This window comes from Aphelocoma coerulescens, chromosome 8, assembly GCF_041296385.1.
Source record: "Aphelocoma coerulescens isolate FSJ_1873_10779 chromosome 8, UR_Acoe_1.0, whole genome shotgun sequence".
NCBI lineage: Eukaryota > Metazoa > Chordata > Aves > Passeriformes > Corvidae > Aphelocoma > Aphelocoma coerulescens.
The window spans coordinates 28,057,611-28,076,464 of NC_091022.1; the positions used below are offsets into that span (position 1 = coordinate 28,057,611).

General features: G+C 42.3%; 1 protein-coding gene across 3 annotated transcripts in view; it reads right to left on the reverse strand.

The window, feature by feature from the left end:
- Nucleotides 1–2,530: 2,530 nt before the first annotated feature.
- GLIS1 (GLIS family zinc finger 1) overlaps nt 2,531–18,854 on the reverse strand; it is a 182,241-nt gene continuing 165,917 nt past the window's right edge. For all 3 annotated transcript variants that reach the window (XM_069023452.1, XM_069023451.1, XM_069023450.1), the window contains exons 9-11: nt 11,807–11,991; nt 6,302–6,469; nt 2,531–3,173 (exon numbers count right to left, since the gene is read on the reverse strand). In XM_069023452.1, coding sequence (XP_068879553.1) covers nt 3,037–3,173; nt 6,302–6,469; nt 11,807–11,991 — 490 coding nt within the window. In that variant the 3' untranslated portion in view covers nt 2,531–3,036. The remainder of the gene's footprint in view (nt 3,174–6,301; nt 6,470–11,806; nt 11,992–18,854) is intronic.

Consider the following 18,854-nt stretch of genomic DNA (forward strand, 5'->3'; position numbering starts at 1 on the left):
GCCCTGTTGCCACATCGGAATGAGGGCATTACAAGAGGGTTATTTTGTCATGAAATGCCCCATGTTGGACTCAATGATCACGGAGGTGTGTTCCAGCCTAAATGACACTGTGATTCTGTGTGCACATCTCATTAGGTCACCTGCAAAGGCCCCTCTGGAGCATGGCAGGACCATCACTTCTGTAGCTTGTGAGGTGCTGCAGCACAACAGGAACAGAACAAGCATTTTGGTTTTCTATACAATGAAAAGCCTGAGCTTGATTATATTAAAAGCTTTGAAGTCCTGATGAACGTTTGGCTTCCAGCCCAGCTGGTGGAGAGTGCAGAGAAGTGCCTTTGCTGCTTCAGTGTCAACTTGAAATTAATTTTCTCTCTCCCAGCTTGATCAGCCACTGAAGGTCATCTTATTTCAGTTGTTCCTAAAGCGTCCTGCATACACAGAGTACATGCACGGGGTAAATGGGGTTTGCATTCACTGGGGAAATGATTTGTAGCTATTTATAAAGTAGTGTTGTAATTTATTAGTTGAATTCTATTGCTTAGATTGAAAAAGTATCTGACAGTCATCTGGAACCAGCAGTTCCATTTTAATTCCACAGGGTAATAATTTTCTACTATTATATATAAAGCCTTACTCCAGTTATTATACATATTAGTTGTTGGGGTTTTTACAGCACCACGACGAGAAACTTGCCAAGCAATAAATTCTATTGAAAGGTTTCTTTGTGTCTTTAGGAAAAGCTTACATGAGATACTTCCCTACTTACATGTAATAAAAGGAAATAATGAGGTACACAGCACATGAGTAACCATTAACTTGTGCTATTGTGTATTTTAATGGCTTTATTATGGATAACTTTCCAAACCATACAGACTCAAACAAGTGCCTTTGCATTTCTCTGAATCTATCCTTTTAATTTACAGAAAACCTGATTCACACAGATTGTGGAATTAAATCATCACCCCAGCTGCAATGCTTTAAGTTTCCCAAACCTTTGTGAATCATTGTGTGGTTTTGAACAGCTTGGTTGTTGTGACATAAGTATTTTTGTAATTGATCAAATATGTTTAGGATTGGTTGGTTTATATTTTTAACAAAAAAAAAAAGTCGTTTTAAGAAGAATTTATTTAATTTTTAGGAAATTGAATTAATCTTGTTTTTAAGTCACGATTTCCTTTTTATGTTTCCGACTAATTGCAGCACAGGAATTATTTTGATTTTTCTCTCAGACATTACAGCTTTGTTGGGCTTTGGATATTTTTCAAAGTGTTCCTTCAAAAGCCCTAGTTTCTCCTGCTTGGCAGTTGTTAAACTACCTGCCTCCTTGTTTAATGTTTTGGGAGACAGTTCTGCCCACTTATGTCTGAGACCAAAAAAACCCCAAACTCTGACGCATCAGAATAAATAAACAGGACAGAAAGCCAAATGTGGCTGTGATCAGAAGCAAAGCCACGTGTGCAGGCTTAGAGCTCAATTTGGAGCCTTTCTGCATTTTCAGTTCTAGGAGAGGAATGATGAGTCAGTGCTGCCAGGGCTGCTTGGCCACAATTAATGGGTTTGCAGCTGGCACTGGGTGTCCTTGAGAGCCAGAGAGCTTGAGAAACCCTTGCTAAAACGGGGGGGGTCTGGTCACGTAACCCTACAAACCTTGTTCTGTAGTGACTAAAACTTCCTGAATGTCTAAGTTTCATTCAAATTTCTAGAGGACAGAAAGCTAAATTGGATACAGAGGCCCCTTCAAGTGCACTAACAAGGTGCAACCAGGCCCTGGAGATGGAAGTGCACCCTGTAGGCTCTGTGGTTACCCTGGTTCAATCTTGGTGCAGGGAGGGTTTCTGTGTTTGCAGAGGCTGTGGGGGTTGAGGAGAGGCACAGGAGCACCAGGGATCCTGATGCTCCCATAGCAGCAAAGCTGCAGGGTTCTGGCATTGGGACACAGGTGCCCTGTTGGACCTGAGCTGTGTTCCACGTTTCTAGGGAGAGAAAAGACAAAAAAACGAAAGTACCGTCCTCAGCCACAGACTGGGTTCAACCCAGTTTGGGCTTTTCAGTAGTGCCCTGTGGCAGCCTGGGTAGCTCTGTAAGTGAGCAGACATGGACTGATGCACAGTCTGGACACTGCTCTTTAAGCCTAACTTGCAATGGTTTGTAAATGAGACCTTTTTTTTTAGTTAGTTTTTCCTTACTGTTCTCCCAGACCTCCATGAGACACTTTTCAGGAGTTCAGCTCTAACAGGCCTGCTTGGCACAAACTGGGAGCCCCTTACAGGATGTGTCTCTCCCAGGAATCATCACTACACTGGGAAGTGCAGCCCAGTGGGGCCAAGGCCACAGTGACAGGAACCAAACTACTGCATATGACCCCTGTTCCACTGGAAGCTGCTTGGTTTTCTTTACATACACATGGGCTGTTTTAATGTCACAGTGACTGAGATGTCACTGCTTTGTTAAAATCCCTCTCAGGCATGTTAAGAATGCAGTATCAGGGAGCCAATGGTGTTAAGAAATGACAGTACACTTGTTTCCAGTTTTTAATGCTTTCTTGTAAAACTGAAAATACAAAACCAGCTGAGCAAATTTAGATCTTTATATACATGAGGTCTGTGATTAAAAAAATCCTTTTAGTTAAAAAAAAAAAAAGAAAAAAGAGAAGACTGAGCCAACAAGTTAAATGAAAACTGATTAAAGGGAACAACATTCTCAAATTGAAACATACTTTCCAAGAAGAAAAACCTCTTCTTTACAAGTTTATTATATAACTTACATTTACACTTTACTGAGAGAACTTACAAAACAAGCTGCTTGAAATGCTCCTCATTCCCTTAAAGCATGAATTTCAAAGTGCCACAGCAAAGGAACAGGTTCCAATATTATTTTATACAGACTATTCATGTATAAAATGGTTTGGTAAATGTGAGGTGTTCATTTAAATGAGCACACATAGGGATACAGACTAAATAAAAGTACTTGAACAACACCTTTGTTATTACATACGCAGTTATAGGTACAATAAAGGAAACAAGGCCAGCACTGCTCTTAGGTATCTGTGTAGATGGAAGGAATGTGATTCAAGCAGTGATCAAAGGCGCTGTTCTGGAAGAATCCATTTTCATCCGTTCCATTGGAGACCATGTCTTCAGATACACAGTGTGCTTCAGAGATCCCCTCATAGCCTGGAAGAGTGACAAGGGCATGGACATGAGTTAGTGCCACGGTGCATGTGAGGAGGGCAGCACAGCTTTGGCCTGGGATCTACACAGGACAGGACATTAAGGAAAGCATTAGCATTAATGCTTTCAGCATTAAGGAAAGACAACAGTGGTCAGCATCAAAGCCTTGCCCAGGAGACAAACTTCAGTGGGTGTTTGTGTCATCATGGCTGGTGCTCCCATTCATTTCTGTGGAAAGCTGTGCACTTGCAAGTGAAGTGCAAGTATCAGAGCATGGCTCTCTTGGGACTCACAGTCATTATCTGAATAGGACATCAAAACAGTGAGAGGGCAACGATCCTTCTAAGTGTGCACTAAAAGTGATGCAGTCCTCTTGGTTTGTGTTCTTCCTTCTAATAGCACTCCGAAAAAATATTCCATGTGTCTCCCAGATGCTCTTAAGACCCAGAAGAAATCTGGATCCTACATTTACTGGCTCTCCACATAGTGCAGGCCTGAGTAAGCATGGCTGGGGCAGGTCAGGCTCACAGGACACATGGAAGGAGCTGTGAACCTCAGCCCATCAAAGCCCACCAGCCCCTTCCCAGGCCAAGCTGGCTGCTGCTTGCCAGGCTACCACAAAGCCATGGTGGTGAGGAAGAATTTCTCTTTCTTTCATAATGCCAAACTTCCACAGCTATTACAAACCTCCTGAGCGGCACATCCCTGTGGAAAGGAGCAGGTTTGCTGTGCTACCAGATGCTATGGCAGCTGGAGTCTAAAACAAAGATTTGCGTACCCCAGAGGACATGAAAATTTCCGATTATGACCCACTATAACCAGCTTTTGCAACTGGCCAGTCATGCACATGGTCATTTTACTGCAGTCCAGCTCCTCCTTACTTCTCTGCTGTGTTTGCCCCCTTACCTTCACACCCTTTATATATATTCTGATTTCCCTTGTACCACCTGATTTGGGTTTTGTCTTTAGAAAAGCATCTGTGTGAACTTCAGCACAACGTTCTGACCCTTGGACTGAGCCCCCAGGGATCCCAAAGCCCACCTACCACAACTGGAATAAGCAGCACCAGCAGCATCATCAGCTGAGGGAGCACATGGAAAAAGATGCAGTTTAGCAAATGCCTCTGCCTGTGTGCCTCACATAGAAAGTCAAGCCCTGACACAGAGTGGCAACTCCATGTGGGGATGGCTTCATGGTTGAAGCACTGGCTTCAACTCTGGCTCCATTCTCTGCTCCACAGAGGGGTCTGTGGGGCCATTGGAAATCACTGCTTTTCTGTGCCTCAGTGGAAAATGAGGCAATTCCTTCTCTTTAGCCTTCCCCTTGTCTTTTCCACCTGCCCACACCTCTGCAAGCAGGTGTGCCTGGGTGGGGCTGAGCCAAACACTGCCCAGGCTCCACAGGGGCCTCAGGGCCATGTGGCACCACACCAGCAGCCAGGGACAGATGCATCCTACACAGCCAGTCCTGGCTGCAGGAAAACCTGTCCACTTAATTGTGGCTACTTTACTGTTAGGTATGTTTTTATTATTTGAGATCAAATTCTCTACTTATTTACATTTCTGCATTTTCCTATGACTTATTAATTTACTGTTGGTTTACAGGTCAGATTCTGCTGTCTGCAGAAATCTGGCACACAGTGAATGTCCAGAGGTTCTGGAGGACGACCTCGGCGTGTTTATCTGTGTCGGGCCAAGTGGAGTGACCAGTATTTTGGTAAGTTTTGCGAGTGTTTATGTTATGCTAACTTCTATTTGATGAGCCTGTATACAGGGTGGATACACAACCACAGATGGGTAAAACCCAAGATAAGCATACACCCCAGAAATCATTATTAGATTCCAGATAGAGTAAACTATCCAAAGTCCTGAACAGAAAATAAAAATTTATTGACTGTTAATGTGATTCATGGAACAGCTGTTTGCCAGTCACATTTGGCATTCCTGTGAGATGAGATCTCATTTAATATTAATGGTGCTATAAAAGCCTGAAAAAAATTAATGCACAGCCTTGATGAATTTTGCAAACCTGAATGGTTCTATTTTGCCCACTAAAAGATGAGATTTATATATTTCATATATGTTTATGTTTCAGCCTTTTAAGTATTTGCATGGCTCAATAACCACTCTAAAAACAAAAATACTAAACAGAAACATTTCATGATAGTTTAGGCCTAGACAGAAAAATCAACTGTTGTTGAAGTTGGTGTCTTGCCACAGTATTATTCTTTACTGCTACAATTTCTTTTGGAAAGTTTATTTAGTCTGTTCTTTAAATATTGCAGGCTGTCAATCTAAACGTGAAATTTGATGTTAACATGAAAAAACCCTATGTTTTAGTAACATCAAACTTATGAGTAACACTAAAGAATTCAAAGTTGAAGCTGAAACTTCATCTTAAACGTTTCCCTTGTGTTGGTTACTGATGCATGCACTTCCCAGAATGGAACAGCAGACAAATGCATGCACACTCACTCTGAACAGAGTCTCCTTTAATAGAAAACAAACAGGAAAGTCAACTCTAATTTTGTGGTCTGACTCATGCCCCAATTCAAAAAGCACTTAAACATATGTTTTCAGTATCGTTCTTAACCGAGGTGCCCTCCTGAGTGCAGACATGAAGAGAACTTTCTTGGACATATGTAAGTAAAGATTGCAGCAAATGGTTGTGTTTCATGGCTCTGACAATACTCATGTCTTGTTTGATTTCAGCAATTCTGTCAATTCTTAATTTTAAAGGTAGAAAAAAAAATGAATACTAAAATATTGCAGTACTATAGTAATGTTGCCATTATAACTTTGACCAGATTATAAAAGCCTGTCTGAGCACACCTAAGATGTGCAATGAACAGACCATACAAAAAATGTGGGAAGTGCTTTGTCAGCTCTCCTGAAGGTAGGTGTTGCCTATGACATCCAGCAGAATGGAAAAGATTTTATCTATCAGTCAAATACAGCAGGATTAAAGAAAAAAAATTGCTTTCTTTCTGGGGTTTTTATAGATGAAAATGAATTTCAGAGCTATTTTTTATACAAACATGTTTTTGTCATAACACTGAGTATTAAATGTGTTCTTTGCCCCTCCTGCTACAAATATCATATGGATAATTCTTTATAGGTGAAATAAATTACCTGTTGAAGCTAAAGGTGCATTGAGTATGTGATAGCCATTCTGCCTCAGAGGATTGAAGCAATGGGATTCCCCTGTGAGCACATCACTGCTGACAGACTGGTCCATTGTTCTGTAGCAATCTCCATAGTGGAAACAGTTTTGTATGGAGTGAAAGCTGCCTTGGTAACCTGAAAGCAGATATTGCACACAATTTAACCCTTCTGCAATGGTATTACCTCCACTTCTGCCACAGCATTTCATTACTGTTGGATGGGTTTAGTTCCACAGTTTTAACTTTGGAAAAATGATCATGCTGTTCTATCAAGTGCAGTAACAGAAGAGCTGCATCAGACTTGGTCCCACAAGGTGCTGTGGACTGTGATCCCCATCAAGCTAAAATCTCAAGGATGGGCTTTGTTTCAAGCAATAGATCAGCTGAACACAGTCAACAGCACCCTTGGTTCCAAGCTAAGTAGAAAGCTGTCCACTGGATCAGGTCCAGTATGCTCAGCTCCTAAGGGAATGTGTCTGTAATGAATCACTGTTAATTTAAATACAATAATGCAGTATTTAAATGAATAGCACTGCTTTGTTTTCAGTTGAGTCTTTTCCCATCCGGTGTGTGCTGTGCACTGCTGGAGACAGCGCTGTTTATCCAAAATACCTTCACAGGTTCCTCAAACTTCTTTCCCAGACTGCTCTTGATTCAAATGAACCTTTCACTGGACACAGGGGGCCGCAGTGTGCAGGTAAAGTTGACCTGGAAGTGCAGGACTGACTCCAGATGGATGTCAGGTGAAAACTGAGCTCAGCCAGAGGCTCTTCTGCTTCTGGAAAGTGCTGACATAGATCTGTATGGTCTCTGCTTGCTTCAGTCATTCTGCTTTTGGGGCATTTTTGACTTCTGTCCCCCACATACGGAACATTTCTTAGATCCTGCTTTTTTTCCCAAGTATTGTATTATCAGTACCCACCAGTTTGGGTTTTGCCATCAGAAGTTGTGAATGAGTTATAGACAACAAAAGAAGGTATTTAACAGTAAAGGACATATGAATTGCTGAGGAAGTAATTTTACAAGTTGTGCCAACATCCTAAAAGAAATTGCAATTTGTTCCCATAAGGATGACCTCAAAGTATGTCAGTATTTAAACCAACCATGGCCTGATTTAATTCTCTTTCTTCCTCCTGCCTCAATAACCTCTTCCTGATTGCAGGTGCATTAAACACTAACTGCACATCTCTATCAGCTACCCCTTTTCCTACCTTCCCTGGAATGATGCTCCTTCCCTTAAAGGCAACTGAAGTCAACCAAATTAGGTTTAAACTCTAGCAGAATGTGCTTCAGGATTTTCCTCTAACTGCCAGAAAAAATATGGAGCTGTTGTCTTTCTTCCCTCAGTCCTACTCAGACTGAAACATTTCCTCAGGAACTCCTGCAGCAGTTCAGTGTATCCCAGTCACAGCCGCATTTCCCCGTTTCCAGCTGACAGCTCGGCCCCACTCACAGCAGAGACTTGCCCTGCTGGGCTGCTTGTGCAGCTCTTCAGTCTGTTTGTTCAGAAATTAAATCCCTGTGCCTGTCCCCAGAGCACCTGGGGCTGTATGGGGTGGAATGTGTCCCTTACAATTTATGCCATGTACAAGCCCTCTCCTGTTCAGTAAGATCTCCCACACTTCTCCACGTTTTCCCTCCACTACTGAAGTCTGACCAAGCAGTACCAGGCAAAACTCGGGGTCTGGTCACTTCATATTTCCTAACGTGGCAATAAGTAAGGCCAAGTGAGGCAATTGTTGAGTAGAAATGCAATAAACTCATTGAGTGGTGGAAGATTTGCTCTGAAGTTTCCCAGTTTAATATGTGCTTTGGCAGAATCTGCAAGGATTAGATGATTGATTTCTTGAGACCGTATGATGCACTACAAAATACCTAAATTGTTGAAGTCTGTGATTATTGAAGTCCTAATGGATGACTCTTAGATAAAGACACTACACACTCTGTACTGTACCATGGCTGCTCATATTTGCTGCTATGGAGAAGGTGGCCCAAAAATTTGGAAATCTGAGCATTAAATGATGCATGTCCTTCCTTGGAATAAACAGACAGCCACCTCTATTTACTGCCTGGAGAGTCTGGCTCAAAGAACCAAGGAGCTCTTATGAGAGGTATCACAGCCCTCTTTTGATGTGGTTTTAGGTACAGTGCTTTACTGATTGCCTCTGATAATTATCCTGACTTTCTGTTTACAAAACACAAACTCCTTGCTGTAAGCCTTCTAAAAATACATCCTTTTGAGATGAGCAGTGAAAAAAAGAGACACTTGGCTTCAAAAGGAGGCACAACTGGTTGCAGAGAGCACTCAGATGCTTTGCTAGAGAAAAAAAAATGAACTTTTCCCAGAATGCCTGCTATAGACATCACTCCTAGGGAAGGCATGACGGGTATTTTCTCTGTCCCTGTAACTGCTGTCCTTCCCTTGTGCTCCCAGGCTTGCCTTTGTTACATCAATTAAATATTTTCATGATCTACAGGGCTGGCACAGTGGCTTAGAAAAACAGAGCACAGCCAAGCATGACAGAACTGGATGGAGAGTAGCTGGATCCAGGGTTTTCCCAAGACCTGTGGGGAAAGGTTATTTTGAAGTGTTTTAAGTTACACTGTCTGGAAATACCTGAAGCAGAGAACTGCCTCAGAATCAGAGTCTGGAAAAGAACTGCCATAAGCAATGAAATCCTCTTTTGGATTGCAGTATCTATCCCTCAGCACCACTGTGTGATAATCTGAGAAGGCAGAGGAAAAAGTGTTCCTGGAACCACCCAGTGAAGAGATGGATGTAGGAAAATCCTGGTGTTACTGCACCACTGAGTTCACTGGGACCTGATTTCTGCCAAGTGCTTCCCAAAGAAAATACAGAGAAATGCACCTTCCCTGTTGTAATGTGCCTGCAGGTGGGATAAATGCAGGTAGAAAACTAAAGAAGAAACATGGAGTGAGGAAGGGAAAGGGTACAGCAGGTCAGGTAGAACAAATCACAACACTAAAAATGGGATTTCTGACCCTTTGGGTTCATGGCATTTAGCTGTGGTTCCTTTAGATTTCTTGAAATGCTTCACAGAGAAAATATGAGGAATTAAAATATTATTAAAATCCCATAACCAAGTTCAATTAACAACCACATATGGTTGATCAGAGTAAACTAAACAGGGAACATTTTTTACAAGTTCTTAAAAAAGAGTCCCTTCAGGGGTTAAAATACAAAGTAAGCAAGGAGGCTGGTCCAGTGCAGACATCCCTTCTCCTTCTAGAGTGCAAATCTGTAGTACCAACTTGGCAATAAGTGTTTCACCAATATTTTTTTTGCCACATGGATTTCAGGTTTTCCTTCAGTTTTGATTTAAATCAAAAATTTTCTGGGGTTATTTTCACATGAAGAATTTACTAAATGCCCTGTCAGTTTAAATGATCACTGTTAAATGTTTTATGTACAGTAGATGTAGAAATATAACAGTTCATAAAGGAATAAACTGAGTTCCAAACATAACATTTAGTTAAATTTTGCTTTGAAATAATTTGTGGCAGAAAAGCTGCTCTTAGCCACTTCACACAGTGCACTGGCTGCCTCTGCTTCTCTAAGGCACAGCCTAGAAAACTTCAAGCAGCTTTAAAATGAATGATGTAATGAGCAAATAATTGGAATATGCCTATTAAATGCCATCTTGTTATGTCATGTCATTTACATGTATTTGCAAATAAATCTCAGCTTTTCAAATTCCATAAAATTTCTGACAAGAAATCATGTCAGGTATAAATAACTACAGGATTCCATTGCCTGCCAAATTCTTTCAGCATGTAATAATTTCCATGTGATCTTACTACAGCTAGGTTTAAACATATAAATAATGTCAACTTGTTCTTTCATTATCAATATTTCTGCTACCAGCCTGGCAAAGCTGCCATCTCCTAAAAATTCCACAATGTTTATGTGCTTCTGTACAGATGCCTGGTTCTACACTAGGCTTATGTGGTGTACCTTTTTTTGGCAAAAACTCAAAACTCCCAAATTATTACAGATTCCATTAGAAAAATGTGCTATTAATGAACTGCAAGGCAAAAAAAAAATGTAGAGCAAGCACAGCTAAGTACAGGTTACAGATAATTGGTTTCAAAGGCTGCTAATCAAAACTGATTTTGGAATGACCATTTCCATAATGAATTTATAATAATACTTCAACATTTGGCCAAAGTGGAAAATTATTGCTTTTTCAAAACCACATGACATAACACTTAGAAAGCAACAATTCATTCAAAGGGAAATGTGGTTTTCTTAAGGAATAAAGTCAATTTATTTAAGTGGTTCAAAACTTGTTCTGTCTATGCATTTGTTTCTGCCATAGTAATGAGCTGCTAAACTTTCCTCTTGTGGCTTGTAGTTATTTAGCTCATTATAGCAACATAATCATATATCATTATATGCTATCATAAATCTGCCACTTTTCCCTTACAGAGTTAATCTTTTTAAATTGAATAATCTGTTGAGCATCAGGTTGAGTTAGTTTTTCCTTCAGCACAAATCATTAAATATAATATGCTTTAACTTTTCAGACTAAGCCTGTCCAACCAAAGAGCAAAAGCACTGCTCAGAGAACGGGGGACAGAGGGAACTGTTGGGATACCCAACCCCATTCCAGCTGAGAGCTGCTCATGGGTTTGTGCTCAGGCTCTTGCAAGCAGACAGATGTCCTGCACACTTCTTTATTGGGAATATTTACCACACTTTAGCAGCTCACCATCTGGATTGCATAACAGATTTCTGAAATATGCAAGCTCCTGTTACTGGAAGAATCTGTGATAATAACATCTCTTGCTAATTTGTGCCTCAAAAATTTCAGGAACATTAATTAGTTCCCACAGCAGAACTCCAGAATAGGTATTTAAGCTCCCAATTAAAAAGGCTGAGCAATTTAGAACAAAAAATGTTTTAAATTAAGCTGTGGGACAGCTGCTTACTGCTCTCATTCCTGTCCTCAAATCCCACAGGCACTCTACAGTTGTACAGAGTGCATTTACATATTATTATATAATGTAACACAAGCCAAAATGCCAAATAATAAATGGAAAAGGGTTTTTTTTCTTTGTCTAATTCCGTGTCTTGTGCATTTCTATGAGTGGACTGAGCAGGACACTGCCAAGGTGTGCCTCAGCCCATCTATTTTGGGACTGGATGGTTCTTACAGGGTCACTCTCCAGGCTGGATGACCAGCCAGGAGAGGTGCATGGCCAGCAGCCTTCTACTGAAGAACCTGCATAAATGCAATAAATCTGCTGTTGGGACAGCTTTCCCCATTATGACAACGTATCACAGCATGGACCTGTCTGAAAATTTCCGTCTGAATGTACACCAATCCAGTTTAAAAACTGGAGTTCCCATTGAAATTAGTATTAGCCAAATATGAAAAAACAAAATAAACTCTTTCTCTCCCCCTAGGAATTAGAAAAGTTGCAAAACACAAGAAGAAGGAAGAGTTACCTTGAGATCCCTGCTGTACAGACTGGTTGGGAAATGGGGTGTATGGTGTATTTGGTATCCCAGAAAACTGCTGCCCGTTGGGTGACTGGCTGTGGGATGATGGAGAGCCATGTTTCTGCAAGAGGGAGGGTGGAACTAAAGCTTTCAGGGGGCTGACAAGTGGAGAGATTATGTTGGGAGCAAGCCTAGAAAAAGAAAAAACAGAAAAACTTCACATATCACATCATAACATGGGAAAATGAAATATTTGAATGAACTATTTCTATAACGGCCAAATTATAGAGAAGTCTGTTTTGCAGGTACAAATTATATTGAAAAAAAAAGGACAACAATGCAGTGCTACCTTCAGGTATTTGCTAGGAGGAAAGAGAGTTAGACAAGGAATTCTTTTCCTTTACACTGACTTCCTGTACGCGCCATAATGACAGGATCAGAATGACAACACTCCTCAGTGAACAACCTAAACACAGCTCAGTTTAATTTAGAATATTGTGAGCTGAGATGCATGTCCAGAAACAGAAGTGGAAAATGTAGTCAGAATGAGTAAATGCAAAGTGCCTTCGTAGCTGTAACAGGGTAAAGCTGTAACAGGGTCAAGCTGCAGCCAAGACAAAGAAAAGCCTTAGTTTCACTCTGAAGATGAGCAAAGAGTGCTTCTCGTAAGATGTGACACGGGGGGCCCTGTGCTCCACAGCCCAGTGGTGCCCTGTCAAATAGCATAGGCAGCATAGGGAATTCTCAATACACTCTGCTGCCTCTGGAGCTTTTGCTAAACCTAAGAAGCATCTCTTTGAGCAGCACCAGAACCTTCAGATGCTGCAAAATCCACCTCACTGTCTGAGAGCCACCCTGCGGAAACTTCCCAGCTACAGGCCCCGAGGCAGAGAAATAAACAACCTCTGCAGGTTGTAATAGATGTCACCAAGCTGGAAAAAAATACCGAGTACAAACCACTGGAGGCACACAAAGAATTAACTAAATAAAAACTTCAGTCTCTCACTTGTGTCTCCTCTACCCCTGCACAAGCTGTTCAAACACCGTAAAACATCATTTTGCACAACTACTTCTCGGAGCAGTTGGACTGACCTTGGGAGTGAGGCTGTGCTCGACTGAGGGCTAAGCACTACATGGGAGTGTGCAAGAGGTAAACACAGGGAACTGTGAATTAATGGTGACAACAGCTTAGCCAAATTTAACATGGGAGGCAGAGAAACACTGCCAAAAGCTGTCACAGTGATGCTCTAAATATTAAAAGGGGTTTAAATCAACTGATCTAAGCCTAGCCTAATCTGAAATAATTCTACCTCCCAAAAGAAGGAAATGACCTATAATACAAACCACAGAGACTGAATATCCCCAAACTAAACTGAAGAATTAAACTAGTATTGCTGGATGGGTGAAGGCAAGGATATTTTTGATTCAAATACACAAGAACCAGAAAACAATTTTTTTTTTCTGAGAAAGATACCCACCCCCAGGAAGTGCTGACCAGTAATATGTAAAATAAAGAGGACTAAAGTCGAATTCTAAGAGCCAACATGTAAAGAGAAAAATATCTTATTTGTTCTGGTTTGGAAAAGGCCTGGGGCTGCAAGGGTGCCAAAAAAGGGACCGGGGGCTGCTGGGGCGACCTGTGGTCCCTTCAGGTCAGGGACAAAACGCTCTCTGGAGCCCGCGCTGCTGAGGAGCAGATGCAGGAGAAAACACCGAGTTTATTTGCTCAGCAGCAGCCAAACGCCAGGCCCAGCTCCCCCGGGGCCGCAGCTTTTCCTCAAAGGGCTCAGTGGGGCCGCGGTCGGGCTCAGGAAGCCGTCGTGAGCCGCGTTCTCTGCGGGCGCTCTGCGGGCCCGTCTGTGCCGAGCGGCGGCTCCCAGCCAGGGCTGCCACCGCTGGGAGCTGCGGGACGCACACGGGAGCCCTCGCTCCGGCTCTGCCGAGGCTGCGGCACAGCCCGGCCACGAGCAGGGACTGCAGCCCAGCCACCCGCCCCTCCTCCGGCACGCAGGGACAGAGACTTCGTCCTCCACGCGCCAGCAACGCTCTTAGAAGCCTGGAAATGCTTCTATCTGAAAGGAGATTAAAAAGATTGCAGTTGTTTTCGTTGGAAAGATAATAGCTAAAAGAGCTCATGATAGTGACATTTATATGGGTAATGACCACACACATATTTAAAAGAGAAACAAAAGACGTACTAAAAACTCCAATGCCGGGATGAGCCAGAAACCACTCTGAATAGGGGAGGGAAATGCTTCTGGGGAGCGAGTCCTCTGCAACTGCCTGTGTTGGGTTTCCTCTGCCTGCTCTTGGAATGTCTTGTCCTGGCTACTGCTGGGAAACGCAGCACCCCATAGAGACCTGCCGGGCTGCTCGGAGTGCTTTGTCAGGATGGGCCATCGTGTTTCTAAATTCTATGCAATCATGTTGCTTGTCAAACAAAAATGGTACACTTAGGTATCCAGCTGAGGGAATATTGAAAACCCCAGCTTCCCTACCCAGTTTAACTACTCCCAGAGGCTACTTAAATCTTAACCATGGGAGAAGAATTTTAAGTTTTTATTGTTATTTTTAAAGCAGTGCTTGTCCCCACTCACACTCTTGCATTCCTGTTTTTCCTGTGTGTGAGCTCAACAGTTGTGACAGGGTTCGTGCCTCGAAACCTTTGAGATGAGTGGTTAAGGGTGGTGAGGTCCCCTGCAAGGCCAGAGGGGTGCAGGCCCTGCTCCAGCTGGGAATGCTGAGCAGTGTGTGGAGCTGCCAGCTCGCTGCTCCCGCTGGGCACGGCTGCCCCGGTGCTAGAGCTCAGCAAACATTGCTGGCTGTGGGCAGCAGTATCCTAGGAGCAGGAACCTGAGCTGAAACCCTGACAGCTCTGGGTAACACTTGAGCATTGCTGCCTCCTCTACATCAAGAGAGTTTCACAAAGTTGAGCACTTCACCGTAAAAATCCACTACGTTCTGCTCCATCTCCCCCAAACGGGGAATTTAATGTGTTTCCTGTAAGTTAAGACACAGTTTTCAGCTAGGAAAGAACTTTGCTCAGCAGAAAGATCTGGCTGTGTTAGCACAAGTGGCCAACATGGGGATCTGTGTCCTTAAAATATTCATCACAATCCTCACAGCTCAAGCTGGTCCCTAAAATATTACCCTGTGTGTGTGTGTGCATGTGTGAATGTGCTCTGGCACACTCAAGGGGAGATTTTCATCAGCGAAACTGTCCAGTCCCCAGTGCTGTGTTTTTAGTTCTCTCCTGAATATCTGCCTGCTGATTAGGTTGCTGTGATACTCAGGTTGTTAAAAAAGAGAGGGGGAATCATTCCTGATACAAATTAAACAGATAATACATTAGAGCCTAAAAGGTGATGCCTTCTGTGTGGAAGGTGAAACACTGAACAACTTACAGCAGGAACTCAGCTGGATACACTAAAATTCCCAGGCAGTAGCTCAGGCATGTATGTTTCAATAACTAATAGCCTGCACATTTCCTGTTAATACTGTACTACAACCACAGTTTGCTTTGGTTTGGATAGTAATAATAAATATATACCATATATTTTACCTTAATTGTAACTTGCATAATTCAGTAAATTTGCAGGTCCTTTGGGGCCTTTTAATATATATCTGTGCATATATATAGCTATATATAAAGATATAAATACTCTCACAGGCATGAAAAAAAAATCCTTATCCTTCCTAAATTCATTACATTTGAGGGCTCCTGGCTCTATGTAATATTTCTGTTCAGGGCCATACAAGGGTGTGATGGGGGAGCCAGCTTCCTCTCCACCCTGTCCAAGACATGGCAGCAACAGGACACACACCCCGGAGAGAAGGAGCTTGGCTGGAAACAAAAGGAACATTTTGCTCACACAGCATGCCCTGGCCTGTGCCATTCACAGCCACAGGAGCCATAGAATCAAACAAAATACCTATTTTTTTACAAAGGGACTGAATAATTTAATGGCCAAAACCAACATTTCCACACTAAGCGAGGGGTAATCACATCTTGTGCTTCAGGATGTGAAGTGATTGCCCAGGGAGGCAGAGAGGAATTCTGCTCTCTTCACTCACCACACAGCTCAGGGTGACTGACCATGCACTGGGGGGCCTTTTCCAGTTCCCCCTGAAGCACCGCTGTAGGATGGTGCTGGAGATGGAATTCCTGTCTGATTTCAGGTGGGATTGCAGGGCCAACACTTCCTCCAAGGGGGCATCAGCAGGCAATCACGGAAAAGGACTACTCAGAAAAATCTTACGTGATTCATACACACAACCAAAAAGAAACTTTGGGAATTACTGAGCCTAACTGAGTAACCACCTTGTCTATGGCACTGAACACATTCCTGCACCAACACTGCCTGAAAATACCCAGCTCCACAGCCCTTCCCACATCAACTCCTGCAGTCAAATGGGATTCTACCCACAAAGAAATCATGAAACCAAGTGTCAGTCATGGCCAACAAACCAGTTCCTCAGCTCTGCTGGAAATCATTTGTCACTCACATGAATAGGAATGCTCAGAAATCTTGGTCCTAACAGAAGGACTTTTTAAAAAGGAAAATTAGAAGTTGAAACATAGAAAAGACTGATCTTTCTCTCACTTTTTAAGTGCACATCTTTAAGAATCTCCAACAGAAATCCCAGTAAAACTTTTTATTTGAACTTTTTTGTGATCATGCTTTAACCATATATTTTGAAAGGTGTTAGTTTATGTTAAATTGTAAGTAAGGCCTGTGTGAGGGGACTACCTGAGCTATCAGTGACCTACAGGAAACACACCTAAAGGCTACAAGTACCATGACTGCTTTAGAATTATTGATCCTGTCTGCACTCTCAGCCTCCCCAGGCAGGCAGGGGTGTTTAAGGATCTCTGTTTTCTCACAATGCACATCAAATGTCCTGTTCCAGTATCAGTGCAACATAAAGAACCAAAAAATAAATATAGATGGACATGGATTGTTCTGAGATTTCCATCACAATGTCTGGATGGGTGTTTTCTATATTCACCCACAGTGCTTAGTCTGAGGAAGAAATAGATTTGCCCTCTGCTTCAGTCTTTGTTTAATATCAGTTCCAGGACAAATTAACAGAGTAAGAAATTATAAAGCTTCTTTCAAGATAAAAGAGCTTGACTAGACCTTGACTGCCAAACACTACACACAGTATACTTAGTGGAACTGAAAACTGAAAAATAATGAAAATAAATTCAAACTAAGACTTTTTAATTATAAATAGGAATGAAGTATAACTGCAAATGGAAATATGTAAGACAGGGATGTTTCCAATATGAAAACTGTCTGGGTTTGTTTTTTATTTAATGGTGTGATGGCTTGATTGGCAGATTCCTCAGCTAGACAAAGAACCTCAACCCATATCCCATTGAGTTCAGTGGAAATGGGACCAAATCCAGACTGAAAAACATCTGTCCTTTATGTCAAATAATTTTTTGTGTATTTTGGGTTATAAGACCATTCTGTAACCGTTCCATGCACAGCGGTATTGCCAGATCGAACAAGCTTGACTTTCGAGAATTATAACTCAGATTAACATGAAGAAAAATAGCTAATAAAGCAACAGAGTAAGAAGCACAAACCAAAGCAGCTTCACATTTTATCTTGAAGTGCAGCACTGCAGCCACTTACAGGAACTGAGAGTTTCCATGAGATGAGGTTCTCCATAAAACCCAGCACACCAACCAGTTCATTCATAAAATCCCTCCCCCAAGCATTATAGTCACTGATATTGTGAGAAAGTCCAATTCAGTTCCAGGACCAGGAGATTATTTTTTTTAATGGAAAAAAAAGTTAACACGGATTTTCATCTCTTCCCATAATATTAAAAATGATGTGTAAAGCTCTGCTAATCAGGTCCCTGGATAGAGCCCAATCTCTGGCCACGTGTTTCTGTTCTGGGTCTTGCCCTACGGGAATTTCTGTCAGCACATGCTCAGGAAACAGTTACACCGTTCACTCTTTTGGACTTTTTCTAAGACAGACTCTATCTGAAGTTTGGTGAACCTTTGCACTAATCACTGCCAGGTGCCTCTGGCTACATTTCTGGAATGCAAGGAATCTTTTTCCTTCTCTCCCTCCTTCTTCCTTTCTCCTCTTCCCCCCCTCTTCCTGATATATAATAAATGCTTCAACACAGATCACCTTGCTGGGCATCACTGCATTTCTTACCTTTTCCTATGAACAATGAGCACCCAAGTCCCAGGGCTGTGACACAGGGCTGTGACTCCAACGTATGACACTGTGTCTCTGGTTTTCCCTCCTCTGGCCAAACTCGCGGCCAGCAAAGGGAGACTTGGGCTCCATCCCTGCTCTGCTGCTGCTGCAGCCTGTGACATACCTGTGTGTGACATCCTGAAGTAGAGCCAAGGCAATGGCAGCCTTTTTCTGGCTTTTAGACAAATACAAAATACTGATTTTCACTCAGAATGCTGCCTTGGATTAGCTGGATCCAGTTCTGCACCTTCCCTCACTCACACTCTGAGCCAAGTCCACAAGTGTAGGAGCTACTCAGCTCTACAGAGTAAGAGGGGCTTAATATTATGGAGAACACTATCCACAGGAACTTTGATGTGAGTGAACAGTCTCAGGACATTTAACTGCTTTAGAATATTTTTAGTGATACCAATGACAGTGATACGAAAGCAATTTCATGTTCAGAATCACAGAGGAGCCCAAAGAGTCCTCTCCTGGTACACTCAGGGGTTTTCTGTATGGGCCTTCTCTTGGGCCCAGAGGGGCTTCCTGAAATACTGAAATACTCCCTACCTGCTCTAACAAACACACGTGCAAGTCTGATTGGGGCACAGAACATAACTCAGTGTTTGTCATGCATTTCATCATCTACACAAGCTCACAAAACACACAAACACACTTTTCTGTGCCAAATGAATATCTCTACAATTGTTCTGACCCGAGATGTGCAATTTCTGCAGAGCAGTTCCTCACAGGGATCATTATGGGAACTGTGCCACTCCAAGGGATATCTGTATTTATATGGATTTGTTCAGTAACCTCTGAAATGAAGCTGATGAATCACT